This window comes from Prionailurus bengalensis, chromosome D1 (genome assembly GCF_016509475.1).
Source record: "Prionailurus bengalensis isolate Pbe53 chromosome D1, Fcat_Pben_1.1_paternal_pri, whole genome shotgun sequence".
In the NCBI taxonomy this organism is placed as follows: Eukaryota; Metazoa; Chordata; class Mammalia; order Carnivora; family Felidae; genus Prionailurus; species Prionailurus bengalensis.
This window is the reverse complement of record NC_057346.1, coordinates 74,066,114-74,083,827: the sequence shown is the minus strand read 5'-3', so window position 1 is coordinate 74,083,827 and position 17,714 is coordinate 74,066,114. Positions and strand designations below refer to the sequence as shown.

The following is a 17,714-nucleotide window of genomic DNA, read 5'->3' as shown; positions in this document are numbered from 1 at the left end:
TCCTTTTTGCACTGGCTTCGGGTCCTAGGTGTCCGAGACAGAGCGGGAAGACCTTGAGGAATCGGAAAAGATTCAGTATTGGGTGGAAAGGCTCTGTCAGACACGCCTTGAGCAGATTTCCTCTGCTGATAATGAGATTTCAGAGGTAACAGAGCCCTTCTTTCCACATAGACCCTCCTGCTGACTTCAGAATGACCCACTCTGGGGACAGTGGGAGGCAAGATGGCCACATCAGGTTCACTGTCCAGGGCCACCCCTACCAGCCCACTCTGCCTTGCTCTCTGGAGGAGGGGGACATCTCTACATTTCTGGGCTTATCTCCTGAGTGGCCAGCAAGTCCTAACCCATCTGAGATGGTCTCAGGCATGTTGTTCTGGAGCAAGGGTGCCCCTTTCACTATTGAGTTGTTCCAGGTTAGATAAACTGTATGGGCACCTTACTTGTCACACATATGAGATAACTTGGGACTGTCCTACATTTGGACACTCCTTCCTAGCCACTTGGTTTGGGCTCACCTGAGCACCCAGGTGACAGAGAAGTGACAACCCCATGATTCTGGTTGGAGGGTGGTGGATTTCCAGCAGCAAGAGAAACAGGAAAGCATTATACTCAGTGTTTTATGAAGTGGAGCACTGGTCAGACAATTACAGAACTTCCTTGCAACCCTCCCCCAGATGACCACGGGGCCCCCGCCTCCCCCGCCTTCTGTGTCTCCCCTGGTCCCACCCCTGAGACGCTTCGCAGGCGGGCTGCACCTCCACACCACTGACCTGGATGACATCCCCTTGGACATGTTCTACTATCCCCCCAAGACTACCTCGGCCTTGCCTGTGATGCCCCACCCCCCACCCTCCAACCCATCCCCCAAGATCCCTGCTCCCCCTGTCCTTCCCTCATCAGGCCGTGTGAGTGCCTCTTCTTCACCCTGGGTCCAACGCACTCCACCCCCCATTCCCATCCCTCCCCCACCATCTATCCCCACCCAAGACCTGACTCCTACCCGCCCGCTACCCTCGGCACTGGAAGAGGCACTGGGCAACCACCCCTTCCGTGCTGGGGACACAGGAAATCCAACAGAGGACTGGGAAGCAAAGAACCACAGTGGGAAGCCCACTAATTCCCCTGTCCCTGAACGGAGCTTCCCACCCACCCCAAAGGTACTGCGCCTGTTCTGCATGCTATGCTGGGAGGCAGGAAGAGTGGCAGGGCTGCTGTTTCCCACATCCTCCACTGCTCTTGTGAGCGGAGATGGGAAGAAACATCACCCCACCCCATTTTCGAAGAATGAGCTCCCAACCTGCCTGTTGTGGTCATCCTGCATGTGTTTTGGTTTCTGCTAATGTTGAAGTACTATACAGTATGGTGAATTGCCTGTGGTACTTGTGATGAGCAACAGTGTATTTATGTCTGTTGGTTTCTCTTGGCTCCTCTTGGCTGGTATGGGCTGGTAAGTTTCAATATAGTACTGTGTTAATGAATAGCCAGAGCTCAGTCACGGCCGGTCACTTTTTGATATAAGCTCAGAAAATCTTGAATATGGGAAATGAATCCCCAGGTTAACAGGGAGAAACTAGGGGAAGATAAGTAGTAGAGCAGTATTAAGATCTTGTAAATGAAATGATAACACTGTCCAGTGCAGTGTTAGGACATTACAATGCCATTTTCTATGGAGTTAGCCAACTACATTGGCTTGAAGTATAATACCCAGAAATTTCTGGCCAACTTCCACCTCCAGAAAAAAAAAAAAAAAGAAGACAGAGAGTTCCTAGAAATCTCCAGATTTACTATATACAGACTAGGGATTTTTTTTTTCTTGGATGTCAGGAGGCTGAACAGTGAGCTTTCTCAAAAAGACATATTTCTTATTAATTGTTCTTAATCCAAAGACTATTTTGGAAGAGGTAATCCCCAAGGAAGATATGGAGGTTTGATCCCATGGAGAGACAAACAAAATATTCCTCTGCTCCAGTGGCCATGGGGCCAGGCTTGAATCAGAGCTAAAGCGGCTCATATCAGCTAAGGGTAGGAGCTTAGAGAGAGGACAGTCAGTAGTACCTGATCAGTGGTTTTTATTAACCTGCCCTGCATGGATTTGAGTCCCAGAATGAAAAACAGAATAAGCTTTTCAGAGCATTTGGGAAAGCTTGGAGGAAGGTGGGAATGAAGAAAGTGCCAGATGCCAAAAAGGCTGCAGCTTCTGGCAGGGGACTCTCAGAGGGACTCCCTCTGGACCTCTGATGGGTCCTGAGCCCTGCAGTTCTGACAGAGAGAAGTCTATCTGTTCCAGGGAGGTCTTGTCCCAGAGCCCAGCCGGGAGCAGGTTCACTGGGGGCTGAGTTAGCCTGGCACAGAGGGCCATATCCTTCTTGTGAGTGCCCCCTATCAAGATGGGCAGCAGCTTTTCCTCAACAGATTCGATTCTACAAGCATGGATTGAGCACAAGCTTTGTGTCTCTATGTGAGGGGCAGACGGGAGCAGTGCTGAAAGAGACACAGAGGAAATTGGCATACCTGTGCTCTCTAAGACTTTGCCATCTGAAGGATGAGCCACTGTCTGGCCAGCTATAAAATGGCACAGGTTTTTGTTTTGTTTTTGTTTTTGTTTTTGTTTTTGTTTTTGTTTTTGTTTTTGTTTTTGTCAGCAGCTACCTTTATTTGGGCCAGACACAGGTGTTAGATATTCCCATCAATCAGACCAATATGGCTTATGAGCAAAACAGATAAAAAGAGGCAGGACCAGTTACCATTTTCCATGTGTTCACAGGGTTTTTATTTTTGGGTTTTGAGCTGGCCTTGAGTACGAATTTAGAGAAAGCTACGGAACACCAATGAAAAGGTCCTGTATTTACCCAATAGACATGTCATGCCCAGCTGCCCCTCTACTTAGAGAACAAAGCAGGAATGATGATGAACCTATCAGGGAAGGTGAAGTTTTCCAACAGAAAGCGCACTTCCAGATCAGGTTTGAGACACCAGATCTCAACGCAGGACTTGTGCTCTGGGAAGGGTGCATTCTAACAGAAGGTTGAAGGCACCTTTGCAGAGTAAAGGGCTTAATGAGCTGAGCTTTGGAGGATGGCAATACATGGAGGGTGGGAGGAAGGGCATCGAAGGTACAGGGAACGTAAAGATGGTAAGGAGGAACCACCCTAGGTTTGAATCCTGACTCTGCCACTAGCTGGTGACTCTGGTCATGCATTACTTCATCTGCCTGAGCCTGGGTGTCCTCGTCCCTAAAATGGGAACGCTAATGACACCTACCTGTTATGAGGATCAAATGGATTAATACATGAACTCATTCGAAGTTAATACTTAGGAGAATGGCAGGCACGTGGTAGGTGCTCAATAGACATTAACTATGATCAGTGACAGATCAGGATACAAGAAAATTTGGGTGTAGCTGCAAACACGAGATTGGAGGTAAACTCTGCAAACTTTTGAGTCGGAGTCAAGATTCAAAACAGGATCCAGCTTTCTCGGATTCCTCCAAGAATCACGAAGCTCCCACTGTTAGTTCCCCATCAGAGCACAGGGAAGGTTAAAAATTCCTCGACACAAGGAGCCTCTGAAACCTGGACCCTTGTGTCTTAAATGACATCAAAGCCAGGGCTATTCCTGACTTGAAGGCCAGGGGGCTGCTGTTTTGGTGAGCTTCATCCTGCCCATGCCAGCACTTTGGCCCTTGTACCGCTGCCCCTGCCTCATGGCATGCTCCGAGAGAGTCGTCACCTGTGCTGCCGCAGGAGGCGTGGGTGATCCCATGTCTGCATCTGCACCAGCAGCTCAGCCTCCAGCAGGCACCAGGTGGTGGAAACAACCACTTGTGTCAGCGTGGCACACGTGCCTGCCACATCACACCTGCCAGAGGAAGGTTTTCAGGGCCATGCCTGCTGCCCAGGCACTGTTCTGTGTGCCCAGCATACTACTAAATCCTTCATTTATTCATTCAGCATGTTCAGTGTGCACCTACTAAACGCCAGACACTATGCCAGGCGCTGGAGAACCACCACAAAATGGGCAGCCCAGTCCCTGCCTGAGACCATCTGGTGAGGAGGACATATAAGTAAGCAGGAAACTACCACGCTACCTGGGGGGAGATGGGGGAACACAGGTACTGTAATGAGCTGGGGTGGAGAGGAAAAGCTCAAGGGGTGCCTTATGAAGGCAGTGACACCCAAGATAACACCTGGGCAGGTAAAGCAGAGAGAGGAAAGAGCATATACATAAATCAGGGCAAGAAAGCCTGGCGTTTTGGAGGCTAAAGTGAGGCAGAGCCGGGAGGGTGAGGGGTGAAGGATGAGGTTGCAAAGGAAGGTGAAGAGGCTCATGAAGGACCTTGCAGGTGAAGCTCAGTAGTCAGCGGGGACCCATGAAGAGTACGGGCAGAGCTGTGACCTGAATCGATTTGTCTTGTCCAAGGTGATGGAGTGTGTTAGAGCAAAGCAGACAGGTTGCATCGGCTCTCCTGGATGCTACTCTTACTGGTCCTCACCGTGAGTCTTTGAGCCTCTGTAACCACCCACCAGGGACAGCAGATGCTTTGTGTGTAGTCCAGGGGATGGAACCGTGGCCAGAAGAAATAGCCTTTAGGGAGAGAGGAGGCTGGATGGCATCCGTGACCACTGAGAGAGAACGTTGAAAGTGTATCCTCTGAGTGACGGTGGCTGCTGGCGCCCCTGTAACGAGGCTCTGGCTCAAGTCTCTGATTTCTTAGAGCCACCCAGTAGTTTCTGTGGCCTCAGAATGCGCTGCGGCCAATGAACTTGTCTTTCTGCTGAAGATCACACCCTCAGCACCTCCAACAGGGTGAATGAACCAGGCGGGCTCGGCATGTGCATGACGTGAATTTGCATGTGTGTTGACGTGCCCTGGTTGACCTGGGCCACCCCCACCACGACTTCACATGGGTTTCTCTCTTAAACTAACCCTTGTAGACATTTTGCCCAAGCCCACAGCCTCCACGAGGCCCTGGCGTGTCCACCATCTCCAAACCTGTCATGGTCCACCAGGAGCCCAACTTCATCTACAGGCCAGCTGTGAAATCCGAGGTCCTGGTAAGCCCCTTCCTTGGATCCTCTCCAGGGCATCTCCTGAGACAGAGACAAGAGCTGTCTCCTCTGGGTTCTGCTGCCTCTGGAGGGAGAGTTAGGTGGGATACAAACGCACATTAAGTGCCAGCTCCTGACTTCTCCTTGGCCAAGAGGTGAATCCACACGGGTATAAGCCAGGGTTGACAGGACCAGTGAAATTCCTCTTCCTCACTTGACCAGACGGCCTGGAGCTCCATCTAGAAGTGATAATGGCAACAGCTCAGACTTATTGTGAACCTACTGCGTGTCAGGATTCAGTGTGTCAGGATACTGAGGCATAGAGGGGTTAAGTCGGTTGCCCAAGGCAGAGCAAGATCTTACTACTTACTCCAGAGTCTTTTAGACTCCACAGCTCAAGCTCTTACCTACGTTGCCATCTTGCCAAACCGACAGTGATTCCACCGGCCCAGGCCTCTGTCCCTAAAGCTTGGCGTGGCATGGCGCAGAAGGCCCTCAGGTGGAAAACTGGCCAAAGTGGATCCACTTAGTTTCTCCAACTCGTTGCTCACTCCTCACCGGACTGGGAGTGTGAGGTGTGGTCCTGAGGGGTGGGGGCAATAGAGTCTGCCCACTCCCAGTCACCTACGGCTGACCCATGTGTAACCCTCATGTCCCAGGGGTACCAGGCACAGACTGGACTCCCACCCACAGTGAGAAGAAAGTCATGCCAGAATTTTTCTTCCCCTTTCAAGGAAACCCTATCCAAATGTCAGGGCAGGACAGCTCAGATACTTATTTTGAGCTTTTGCTGTCCTGTCAGCTTCCCAAAGATCAAAGTTCATGCCCCTGCAATAACCTGCTGATGCATCCATGTCGCATTCTCTGGCTGGTGACAACCAGTGGCGTCTGCTTGACTTGAACTGGGCAGCTGCTGCGTCTGGGGGCGTCGGGCAGGCCCCTGACATAAATCAGGCTGTGTCTATTTGGGGAGGGAGGTTGGCAGGGCAGCCCCAGGCTGGCAGGCCCAGGGTTTGGCACCAGAGGGCAGACGAGACCTATTGGTAACGTCCAGTGTGGAACTTTCTATTTTTTTTTTTTTCTGGCAGCCACAGGAGATGTTGAAGAGGATGGTGGTTTATCAGACCGCGTTCAGACAAGTAAAGCGATACCTGTCGTGTGTCTGTAGTCCTCCCCGCCACCCCCATCCCTCCCACTCTGACTTCTCTCGCTGCTGGGAGTGCCTGTTGGCTCTGAAGCAGCCCCAACTACCATCTGCCAGAACCTCAGGCCAGAGCTATGTTCCTGTTGCCTGCAGCCAGGAGTTGGGAACGGTCTCCTATCAGGAGGGGACCCTGGCTTTATTAGACCCCATCCCCAAGCTAAGAGCAGCAGGACCTTGAGGGCTCTGCTCTTTTGCTACCGTTTGTTCAAAGAGGAGCAGGCAGAGGGAACCCTCAGAGGGTCACCGAGGCCAAGATGGGCCCTCGCTGCAGCCCTAGGAGAGAAGAAAGGGGGGCCTGAGGTGTCTCCCTGTCCCTCCCCTGTCTTGTCCCCTCAAGGCAGATCACAGCTGTACGTGGCACTGGATCAGTCAGGAAGGATGTGGTAGCCCAGATCCTCCACCTGCCTGGAGTGTTCCTGTGCACAAGGATATGGACGTTTTTCCCCAGCCGAGCAGTGGTATCAGACAGGCAACCACTTATCTTCCCCCCTCCTGGAAGCTCATATTCACAGAGCCAGCCAATGGATTGGCTGTGTCACCACCAGTGAAAGAGATCCCAAGACAGAGAAAGACCTTGCAGCCAACCTCACCGATAACCCGCCACAAGACCGCAGGCTGATTTGACTACAGGCAGAACGATACAAGAGGGAGGTGTCAGCTTCACAGTGAGACCTGGGAGTCTGCAAAGGAGGCTGCTCCCAGCCCAGGCCTGGGGAGTGACAGGCGACAGCTAAACAAGGTGTCAAGCACAGTTGCTAAATACGTTATGTATCTGAACTCAGTTAATCTTTATAGCAACCCTAGGAGGTAAGTACAATGATCACCTCCATTTTGTAGATGAGAAATTGAAACAGAGGTTAGGAAACATGCCCATGATGGCACAGCTACTGTCAGACCCTGGAGTTGCATCCAGGAGGTCAGGCTCCACAGTCAGGCTCCTACCTGCTACACCGTCCTACCTCTCGAAGCACTGTGATTATGAGACAGATATTTAAAGGCCTTGTTGTTTAGGGTACAGACAGCTCTCAAAGAGAGAGAGGCTGGATGGTGAGAAGCCCAAGGACCTAGACTGGACGTCAAACCCTTGCTCCGCCACCCCCTGGCTGGATGACCTGGGGCATAAATGTCAGCTTTCTGGGCCTCAATTTCTCCATCTCTTGGATGAAGGGTTGCCCTCCCTCTTCAAGGGCTGACCAGCTGTAGTGGCTTATAAGTCTATGATCTGAACTCAAGACACAAATGCTTGCCATCTGGCCATCCTGAGAGCAGATTCTCACAGGGAGGGAGAAGGGGAAGCCCATAGCCAGCACTGCCCAGTTTTCCAGAAGAAATAGCTAGAAGTGGTCTGGGTCCTCAGTGAAAGAGCACTGACTCCATATCCTGCCTAGTGACCTCTCCCACCCCTGGATTTGCCGCATCCCTTCCTCTGTTTGCTGACACCCAGAGACTGACCTGGGAGTGGCCTCCGAGCTGGGCCAGACTCCAGACTCCCAGGCTCTTGGGGGCTGAGCCTGAGCAATGAAGACTCATGAGGAGGGAGGGCAGATTGATGCTCAGGAGTTTGGGCCTCCTGTCTGCTGATGCTTGTTCCTCGTCTTGTGCCCAGAACTTGTTTGCTGCATGCTGGGCATAGAGAGGGCAGCGGTCTCTCCATGATGCTGGCCACAGGCCTGGGGGGGGGGGGGGACACTTGGTGTGGCCTAGGAACTGTGTGCTGGGGGTGGCTCCATGTAGTCTAGCAGGGCCTGTGTGGGCCCTGCCACTGGGCCTCTCTTCTGCTCCCACCTGCCCATGGGGATGAACTGTGGCTTTGCTGCTCTAGGACTCGGCGTACCTGGACCCTCAGTCTGTGGACCCTGGGCTCCCATTCTCTGTGTGCGATTCCTAGGAAGGCAGTGTGTGCTGATTTTGCCCCCCATCTTCCTTCTTACCAGCTTGTTTCTACGCTTGGGGACATTGTTCCCACAGCCCTCCCCAAGCCAGAGCTCCTGAGCTATGTCTCCTTCATCCTCCCCTGGCTAAGATTCTGGGGAGAACTCTTACATTCTAGATAAGCATTATGTAAAGAACAGTGCTGGGCATGGGGCAAGCGCAGACACCCCTGTTCTTCCTGGAGCCTGACATCCCTTTCTCCCCTCCCCCCAATCATCTTGTGGCCAGATTCCCCAGGGAGAGCAGCCTCTTGAGCAGTGTTGTCTTTCTTTGGGGTCAGAGCACTCAGTGGAGACAAGCTGGGCTTCATCCCCAGAACCTGAACCTGGTCTCTCACGGGCACCCGGAGGAACTCGGATAGGACCTGAATGCCTTGAAGCTGTGGGCAGATGATACCTTTGGCAAGGCTGACACTGGCTGCTCAGACCACCTGAACATCAGTGGGTGCCGCTGCCAGCTCCAGACACCCACCCCACTGGAGTGGTTCAGGGTGCAGGGTCCAGGGCTGGGCTCCTTCAAACGCTGTCATAGCTTCCTGCTTCTCCCCAGGCAGAGGCGCTCTGGCTGTTGGGGTTTCCTGCCTCCTCCCTGCATCTGCATCCAGGCCACATCTGGCTCCCCACGCTCTCCCCTGCCTCTGACCCATTCCCATCTTTCCCTCTGCCTTAAGCTTGTTTCCCACAGCAACCCTCAGGGAACTCTGCTCTGTGGCCCTGACACCCTCCCTTTGCTTTCAGGATTTCCGGAAATATGAGGAAGACTTTGACCCCTACTCCATGGTGAGAAGATAACTCTCCTCTCTTGGGGAGTAATCCCAGGAGTGGGAGTGGGGGATTACGGTGTGTTCAGTGATGGTACATTCTGAGCCCTGGGGGTCCTGGGGATAAAGTGGGGCAAGTGAGGAGCCCCAAGGATCCCCAACTGGTCTTTGGGGGTGAAGGCTCCTTTCAAAACAGCACTCTGGTGTGACCCACAGGGCTGGTGTGACCCCCAGGGCTGGTTGGGGCCGAGGAGGGTTATAACCACAGTTTCACATGCTGAGCCCTATGACCAGGTGCTGCGTGGTTTGCTGGGTGGCACATCCTCACCCAGCCCTCACGGAATTCTCACAAAGAGTGGATATGGGATCTGCGTGGCCACCTCTGTGTGTGTGTGTGTGTGTGTGTGTGTGTGTGTGTGTGTATCCATGTGGCCGCCATGAGGCCTGGGACTCCCCCCCCCGCCCAGTTGAAGACCGATGGGTGTGGGGCTGGGAAGGGTCCCCTTGTCCATATACTTTGTGGGGCCCCACCGTTACCCTCCAGGCAAACTCACAGCTTCCAACTGTCTGTTCCCTCTAGTTCACCCCAGAGCAGATCATAGGGAAGGATGTCCGCCTCCTGCGCATTAAGAAGGTACGTGGACACGTGAAAGTCAGGCGGCCACCACCCTTCTCTGCCCCAGCCCCTTCCCATCTCGGTCCCCTGCTTCTACTCTTGAAGAGACTCCTGGGCGACTCCTCAGATCCCGTTTCTTCTCCTTTCTCCACTGGGAATGTCCCCTCCAATGGTGGGACCACACACCCAGGTCCCACTTAGTGTCCCTACCCCCTTTTCTCCCTGATGGCACTGTCGTTGGCCCCGTGGCTTCTCTTGCCCTCTCTGTAGCCCTGTCAAGAGGCCCACAGGTGCCCACAGGCTGCTGTCTGCGTGGATCCCTGAGGCCTGCTTTTCTCTAACCAGGAGGGATCCTTAGATCTGGCCCTGGAAGGCGGTGTGGACTCCCCAGTCGGAAAGGTGGTCGTCTCAGCTGTGTATGAGGGGGGAGCTGCTGAGCGGCATGGTGAGTGGGAACCAGCTATGCCCCAGTTTGGGGATGGTGTGGTGGTATACAGGGCCCCTCAGGAAAGCACACAGCTGCCAACTTGAGGGGGCCGACAGTTGCTCAAGAATTCCCCGCCATCTGAATGGGTCCATCTATCCACTGAGTCCCACATGTTGCCCGTGGGCATTTGATAGTGCCAGGGCTATGGGTATACAGTGAACCAGACTCCACGCTGCCCTCCAGGGGCTCCCCATCTAGTGGTGAAAACATGCTCAGAATTGTCTCATTCTGGCAATAACAGTGCAGCATGCTAAGAGCTGACAGAGGAGTGGGGGCGTGGAGGGAAGTTGTGGGATCCCGAGGGGCCCCTAACCCACCAAGGGAAGGCTCCCTACAAGCATGATACCTGAGCTGAGCCTTAAAAGATAAGTCAGGGGGCGCCTGGGTGGCGCAGTCGGTTAAGCGTCCGGCTGCAGCCAGGTCACGATCTCGCAGTCCGTGAGTTCGAGCCCCGCGTCGGGCTCTGGGCTGATGGCTCGGAGCCTGGAGCCTGTTTCCGATTCTGTGTCTCCCTCTCTCTCTGCCCCTCCCCCGTTCATGCTGTCTCTCTCTGTCCCAAAAATAAATAAACGTTGAAAAAAAAAAAAATTTAAAAAAAAAAAAAAAAAAAAAAGATAAGTCAGTGTTAGCCTTATGATGATGGGAAATAACTTTCCAGGAAGAGGGGACAGCACATGTAAAGGCAAGAAAGAAACCATCAAAACCTTCCCTGTTCTTTTAAAAATAAGGGCCAACAGGGGTGCCTGGGTGGCTCAGTCGGTTAAGCATCTGACTTCGGCTCAGGTCATGATCTCACAGTTTGTGAGTTCGAGCCCCACGTCGGGCTCTGCGCTGACAGCTCGGAGCCTGGAGCCTGCTTCAAATTCTATGTCTCCCTCTCTCTCTGCTCCTCCCCTGCTCACGCTCAGTCTCTCTCTCCTTCAAAAATAAATTAAAACATTTAAAAAAAATTAAAAAAAATAAGGGCCAACATCTGTCAAGAACTCACCATGCACCAGGTGCCATTCTAAGTACCTGCACCTATGCCGTCTAAAGTGTTCACGTGTATTAACTCATTAATCCTTATGACAACACCAAAAGTAGGTACTGTCATTACTTTCATCTTACAGCTTAGGGAACCGAGGCACAGAAAAGTGAAATGCTTGTTCAAGGACCCATGGCTGGCAAGTGGTGGAGGCAGGACTTGAACCCAAGCAGTTTTGTCATTTTGCTTTTTCTTGCCTTAAAGCCACTCACCTGTCAGGGTCTGAAACTCATCATTAGTGATTTCTTTTTTTTTTTTTTCTAATTTTTTTTAACATTTATTTATTTTTGAGAGACCCAGCATGAACAGGGGAGGGGCAGAGAGAGAGAAAGACACAGAATCCGAAGCAGGCTCTAGGCTCCGAGCTGTCAGCACAGAGCCCTACACAGGGCTCGAACCCACGAATTGTGAGATCATGACCTGAGCTGAAGTCGGATGTTTTTTTAACCGACTGAGCCACCTAGGTGCCCCAGTGATTCCTTCTTCCAAGTCCAAGAGCCTTTTCAGTACTCTTTTTTGAAGGAATCAGTGGCCTTGAAGGAGAAGGCTCGGGCCCCTCACCTTTCCAGGCCAGAGCAGGAATCCCATGGTCAGATCCCTCCTGGGATGTGCTAGGCTGCAGACGGTGGAATGAAGGGTGGGTGACGACATGGGCAGGTGACAGAGTGATAGGACAGTCACCAGGCTGCTGGAAGCCAGGCTTCTGTTGGTTACAAAGGGGAATCCAGTTCCCACCTATGGCCCCCTGATGACCTCAGGCCTCTCACAACCATACTCTGAGCTGTGGAGCGGGGCCACAGCTCAGCTAGGCAGCTTCATTTCATTTCAGCTGTGGAGCGGGGTCTGCTCAGCTAGGCAGCTGCCATGGCCCACTGCTGCCCTCCTAGCCCATTTGACACATCTCAGTACCAGGTGAGTGAAGAGTTGCTGCCTGGCCTAGGAAAGACACCTGTCTACTGTGTCTGGCAGGGAAAAAGGACCAGAAAAAATGGATGACTTTCCCGGGTCCCTCCCTTCCTTACAAAGCTCCAGCCCAACCACTGCCTTATTGTTCCTGAGGCTCCATCTTGGGTTTGTACAAAAGGAAAAAGTCACCTCTCCCTAGACCCACTGGCCAGAGGAAACTGCAGTCTATGGTCTGGTCCCACACTGCTTTGGACTTACCAGCAGCTGCTGGAAGTTTCTCCAGGAGCCTGTGTGTGTTAAGCCACTGCCACACCACAGTGTTCAGTAACACACACCGCATTCCTGTGGCCTCAGGCCTGGAAGGCTTCTGGGTGATCTATTTCAACATAATCCAGAGAATGTTCCGTGGACACCAGAACTGAGAGAAATCCCTTAAAAAAATTTTTTTAAGGTTCTGAAGTTGAAGATGTATGAGAAACCATGCACAATCTACCCGCTTCTTGGAGAGCCACAATACATAGTAGCATGTGCAAGGCTCTGACAAGTCCTGCAGTGAGTAACTGCTTAGCTTATAACTCAGCTTTTCCCAAACTTATTAGACCATAGGTCATCTTATCCTGGAAGACCTTTAACATCATTCATTTATTCAAGAAATATAGTGAATTCTTATTTGTATGCTAGGTATTATGGTAAGTGCTAGGGGTACGGTAGCCAACGAAAGAGACGGTCCCTGCCCTCATGGAGCAGACAGTCTGGTGGGAGGGACCATCAATCAACAGATAGATATATGATTATAAATTGTGAAAATGCTCTGCAGGAAAAGACTGGGGTGCTATGAGAGAACAATAGGAAAGACCTGCTCGAGATTGTGTGAGGTCAGAGCAGTCTTCTCTGAGAAGGAGACATTTTATCTCAGCACTAGAAGAGAAGGGAGAGAAGGGGCAAGTGTCCCAGGTGGAACAGCATGTGAAGGCTCTGGGGCAGGAAGGAGCTCAGCCCTCTCAGGGGCCTGATGCAGACTGAGAGGGCTGAAGCACAGACAGGGACAGCTCACAGAACTAGTTCATGTTTCAGATGACTTCATGGGTAACACAGGTCTGCCTCCCTCCGCAATAGTAGAGGCCTGGGCAAAGGCTGGGGTGGCGATGGTTCATCACTGGTGTCCTGATTCTACTGAGCTGGGGTGAGGGAGTGGGGACAAGGTGGGTAGGAAGTGCCCTTTGAGTAACCTAGTGGATTGTTCCCCCCATGCCTTCTGAGCCCATCTCAGAATTGAGGGGTGAGGTTCATTCAGTGAGGGCCCTACAGTGACCCGCTGCCCCTCACATTTGCCAAGCCCTGGGACAGGTACATGTCATGTACAGGCCAGTTGACCAATAAGTCTCATTTTCCTGCAGGTGGCATTGTGAAAGGGGATGAGGTCATGGCGATCAATGGCAAGATTGTGACGGACTACACCCTGGCTGAGGCAGAGGCCACCCTGCAGAAGGCCTGGAGTCAGGGGGTAAGAGCAAACCCCCTCCATGTCTGCCTCCCCTGCCTGCCTGCCTCAAACCCTGACCTCTGCATCCAGGCCTTATAGTCAGGATGCCCCATCCCAGGGTGGGTATCCAGGGTCCCGGAAATTCTTGGGTGACACCCATATAACACATCCAGCCAATGGTCTCAATATGACAAGATGGGATTCAGGAAAATAAATGTCAGTTCTTGGCCTTGAGTCCAAAAAGCAGGTGGCACAAATACAGACTCCAGAAGACCAGGTGTGGCACGGCCTTCTCTCAGTGCGCACTGATCAGGAATCAAAGGTGCTTGGGGCTACTAGAAAGCATTAAAAGAAGTAGAGGGCCCAAAATGGAGGAGGGTCTGGTGGTAGTCTGTTCTGTGCTAATTAGACAGCCACCTGGGTCAAGGCCACCACATAAGGTTTCCCTGGCTGTGCACTGCACAATCCGAGGGGGTGCCCTCCTACAGACTACAGTGTGGATGGTGCCTTCTCATGTTGTGCAATGCACAACCTGTGCAACTGTATGCAGGCAGCCGAGCCTGAGGTATTAAGTTCAGTGCCGAGGAAGCTGACCAGATGGGCCTGGGACCCACATGAAGGGATATGGAGAAGAGAAGATTCACGGGTAACATGATGACTGTCTTTGATTATCTGAAGGGCTACATTAGGGTAGAGGGAGCAGAAGAGTCCTCTGTGTTTCTTAAGGGCAGAACTGGATTGGATGGGGGGAGGTCCTGGGGAGAACTTTCAGTTCACTGGTAGGAGCTATATTGCATGGTAGAGGGGCCCAGTGATACTTCACTTACTTTTTATTGGATACACCCAAGCCGAGGGTGCACAATGATGGCTAAGCCAAGGATGACAGTGATGCCATTGAGGGGATTCAAGTGTTAGAGTCAGAAAGCTAGGCCTGAAGTTCCCTGATTGGATGTGCATCAGATTAATCTAGGGAGATTGTTAAAAATACTATTTCTCAGGACCTTCCCCAGATTTCCAGGGGCATGTCTATGAGTCTAGAGTTTTAAGAAATCCCCCAGATAGATTCTCACATTGCTGCCTGGCTCTGGACCACAGATCAGCATTTGGGAACTTAGTGTCATTCAAGGGCTCATAAACCTTGCGCTCTATGGTTGTGAAGTCCCAGAGATTGGAAGCTTCCCCATGGGAAGAAGGCCCCAGCCAGCTGATCTTGAGCCACCAGGAATGGGAATAGAGTGTCAAGGGAAGACATGCCATCAATCCCTGAGCATGCCCCAGAGTCACAGGGCTTCTCCCCACAGGACTGGATCGACCTTGTTGTTGCCGTCTGTCCCCCCAAGGAATATGATGACGAGCTGTAAGTGTATGCGGCCCCTGGCCCTCTGCTTTCTCTTTCTCCTCCTCCAGAATCTTGGCTACCTTCTCCCAGTCTGCCCCCGGCCTTCCTCTAGCCTGAAGGATTGGTCCAAGCACACAGCTTCTAGGAGTAATTGATCCTAAGAACTCCCAGGTTAGAGAAACCCTAGAACGAAGTCACTGTCCCCAAGCATTGTCAGTGCTGCCGCCACCACTGTCTTGTCCAAATTCTTCTTGACATATGGAAAACTGAGGCCCAGAGCTGGTCAAGATCTCAGGCCAAGTGAATGATGAAGCTGGGACAGCCTCAGCATTTCTGATTCCCCACTCAGCACTTCATCCCCTGCACCATCATCAGCTAGTTTCCACATTTCTGTGTCTTTTACTATGTGGTAGTTCTTCCTGGATACGTAACTGCATTTCCTCATGCTGAGGACCACAGGACCACAGGCTTTGGCCCCATCCTGCAGGATCTTCAGGGAGCCTTAGGCCAGTCTCCATCTTGCTCTATGATTCTCTGTATGTCTCTCTCTCGAAGTGTATGTCCCTTCTTTCTTACCCTGTCCTTTTCTTGCTTCCTCTGTTCCTGACCCGAATCTGTGCTCTCCTCTCTTTTACTGTGTATCCATTTCCCCTCGCTGTCTGTCTCTCTACCTCTTTGGTGTCTGGCGTCCATCCTCATCGCCTTCCTCCCCCCACCCCTGCACCCCCACACACACACACTTATTCCTCACCTCACTGCTTGCCTGTCTTGGTTGTGCCTGTTTGCTTCCTCCGCCCTGCACCGGCTGAGTTCTGGGTACGTCTTGGAGAAATCAAGGTCCTGTAACAATTAGTTCTGGACCCAAAGCCTAGGCAGGACCCAAGACGGTTGCTAAGTGAAGAGAGAGGTCTGCTGGAGCTCTGCCTGAAAATAACCAAGCCACGTTTTGTGTTTCCTGCTCTGCTCTGCGTATGTAGCTCTTCTCTTCCCTCCTCTGCAGCCGAAAGCCCCCAGCCGGTCCGAAAGTTCCTTGAAGACCGTGCTCCCGTGCATAGACACAGGTTCCTCCTGCAGCTGGAGCCTGGCAGCCCCCCACGGTGAATAGGCAGGCGGGCTACAGGGCCCTGTCTGTCCATGCTGCATGCAGTGGCCATCTGCTGCCGGTGCTGGCAGGTTCTTTGGACTGGCATCTGGAGGGCTGTACAAGGCTCCATCCCTGAAGTGCCATCCAGGCCTGCTGGGGGCCACCCTGGAATTTTGTCCACCTCAAAGACCCTCCCACTCAGGGGGAGCCAAGCAGAGCCCGGTTTGTAGCACACTCGGGACCTGGGTATCCCACTCACCAGAGCCCTTGAGAACAGCCACGGGTGCTATGCAGCACCCATGCAAGCAGGGTGGGGCAGTGAGCACCATTCTCTACTGGGCACAGACAGTGCCTGATGGGCTGGGTGAGCCCAGAGGAAGTGCAGCCTGGATATCTCCCCAGAGGTGTCCTCAGCGAAATGTGCCTCCCTTCCCTGGGAACACCACCCTCTGGGAGCCCCTGCTCTACCAGGCCCCATGCTTGGGCAGAGCCAGGGCAATTAGGAGGCAATTAAGGCTGGTCCAAAGAACCAGGGTTGGCCTATCTGAGCTGTTCATGTCCTGTTGTGACTTGTCATGGCCTGAGCCCTGCTTGGACCAAACTGTCCCCTGTGCCTTCTCTCTCCCTTGGCTCCAGCTCCCTTGACAGTGTCCTCTGTGGAACACTGTGGAGCCCAGTTTGGGGATGGGCTTCCCACTCTGTGACAGAGCTGTGCTCATGGACAGAGCTGGCAGGTGGCCATGAAACTGGTGTTTGGTGTGGCCTAAGGCCCGCAGCTGGCAGCATATGGGGCAGACTGAGGCCTGGACTTGTTGACTTTTCTGTTACAAGTTTCTCAAAACATGAGGACCTCACGCTCCCAAGACAGTGGGCCCGCTCTGCCCTGCCTTCTGGGATGGCCTCAGTGGCCCTATGTTTTCTGCCACTTGTCATGTGCTCTTTGTAAGGGACCCCACACTGCCTTCTGGTCCCCTCCTGTCTCATCCCACATATCCCTTCTGACCTCTCCCTGGCCTCGTGTGTTGTGGCTATAGCGTCTGTGGAGCTGTGTGGGGCCTGCCATGTGCTGCCTGTTGTCAGGCCCTGCCCTGGGCTGCGTGTGCACCCACAAGGCCTGCATCCGCCTGGTCTGCTTCTTCTTCCCGACAGGACCTTCTTCTGAAGTCCAGAAGGAGAAACCAAATTCACCCCTTGAAGCCAGCGAGCTCTGGACTCACCCTCCTGAACACAAAGCCTGGAACCAGCCTTGAGAGATGCCAGCCTGCAGGCACCCTGGAAACCTGCAGCCAGCACCCAGGGATTTCAGACTCCCACTGGCCCTAAAGTAGGGCTCCGTAAGGAACCCTGCAGGCCACTCTGATGCCCACCATGGAGGGAGGAAGAAGCTGTTCTGAAGAGGGCCCCTGGGATCCAGACTCTCATTTCTTGCTTCCAGCCCTGTGAATTTGGTTTCTCCCAGCCCTGGGAGACTACCCCCTTGAATTTGAACAGGCCCTGACTCCTGGGTTTCTTTCCCCTCCCTCTCCTCTTACTTCTGCTAATTGCTGCCACAAATCTTCCTCTGAACTCATTAACAAAATAAACTGTTTTATTTTCCAGCTTCCAGAAGTTGAGTGTGGATTGGGGCAGCAGATTCAAAACTCTCAAGTTGAAAAAAAAGTACAAAAACAAACAAAACGTAAGGTCTTGGCCCTTATTCAAGAGTAGGAGACAGGACCCAGCTCTGGAATCTGGGTCTGACATAAGGACATGATCAAATGGCCAGTGGCTGGCTTTGAGGAAGGGGGGCTGGAGCAGCAGGAGATGGGCTGGGCTGGGCTGGGCTGGGCTG

The 17,714-nt window shown here is 52.7% G+C and overlaps 1 protein-coding gene across 3 annotated transcripts in view; it reads left to right on the top strand.

Annotated features, from left to right (window-relative positions):
* Positions 1 to 17,481, top strand: part of USH1C (USH1 protein network component harmonin) — a 47,383-nt gene extending 29,902 nt beyond the window's left edge. For 2 of the 3 annotated variants that reach the window (XM_043582354.1, XM_043582355.1), the window contains exons 16-21: positions 8,922 to 8,963; positions 9,525 to 9,578; positions 9,906 to 10,005; positions 13,375 to 13,481; positions 14,762 to 14,817; positions 17,033 to 17,481. In XM_043582354.1, the coding sequence (XP_043438289.1) occupies positions 8,922 to 8,963; positions 9,525 to 9,578; positions 9,906 to 10,005; positions 13,375 to 13,481; positions 14,762 to 14,817; positions 17,033 to 17,045 (372 nt within the window). In that variant the 3' untranslated portion in view covers positions 17,046 to 17,481. The other variant, XM_043582356.1, reaches the window with a different exon arrangement.
* Positions 17,482 to 17,714: the final 233 nt, after the last annotated feature.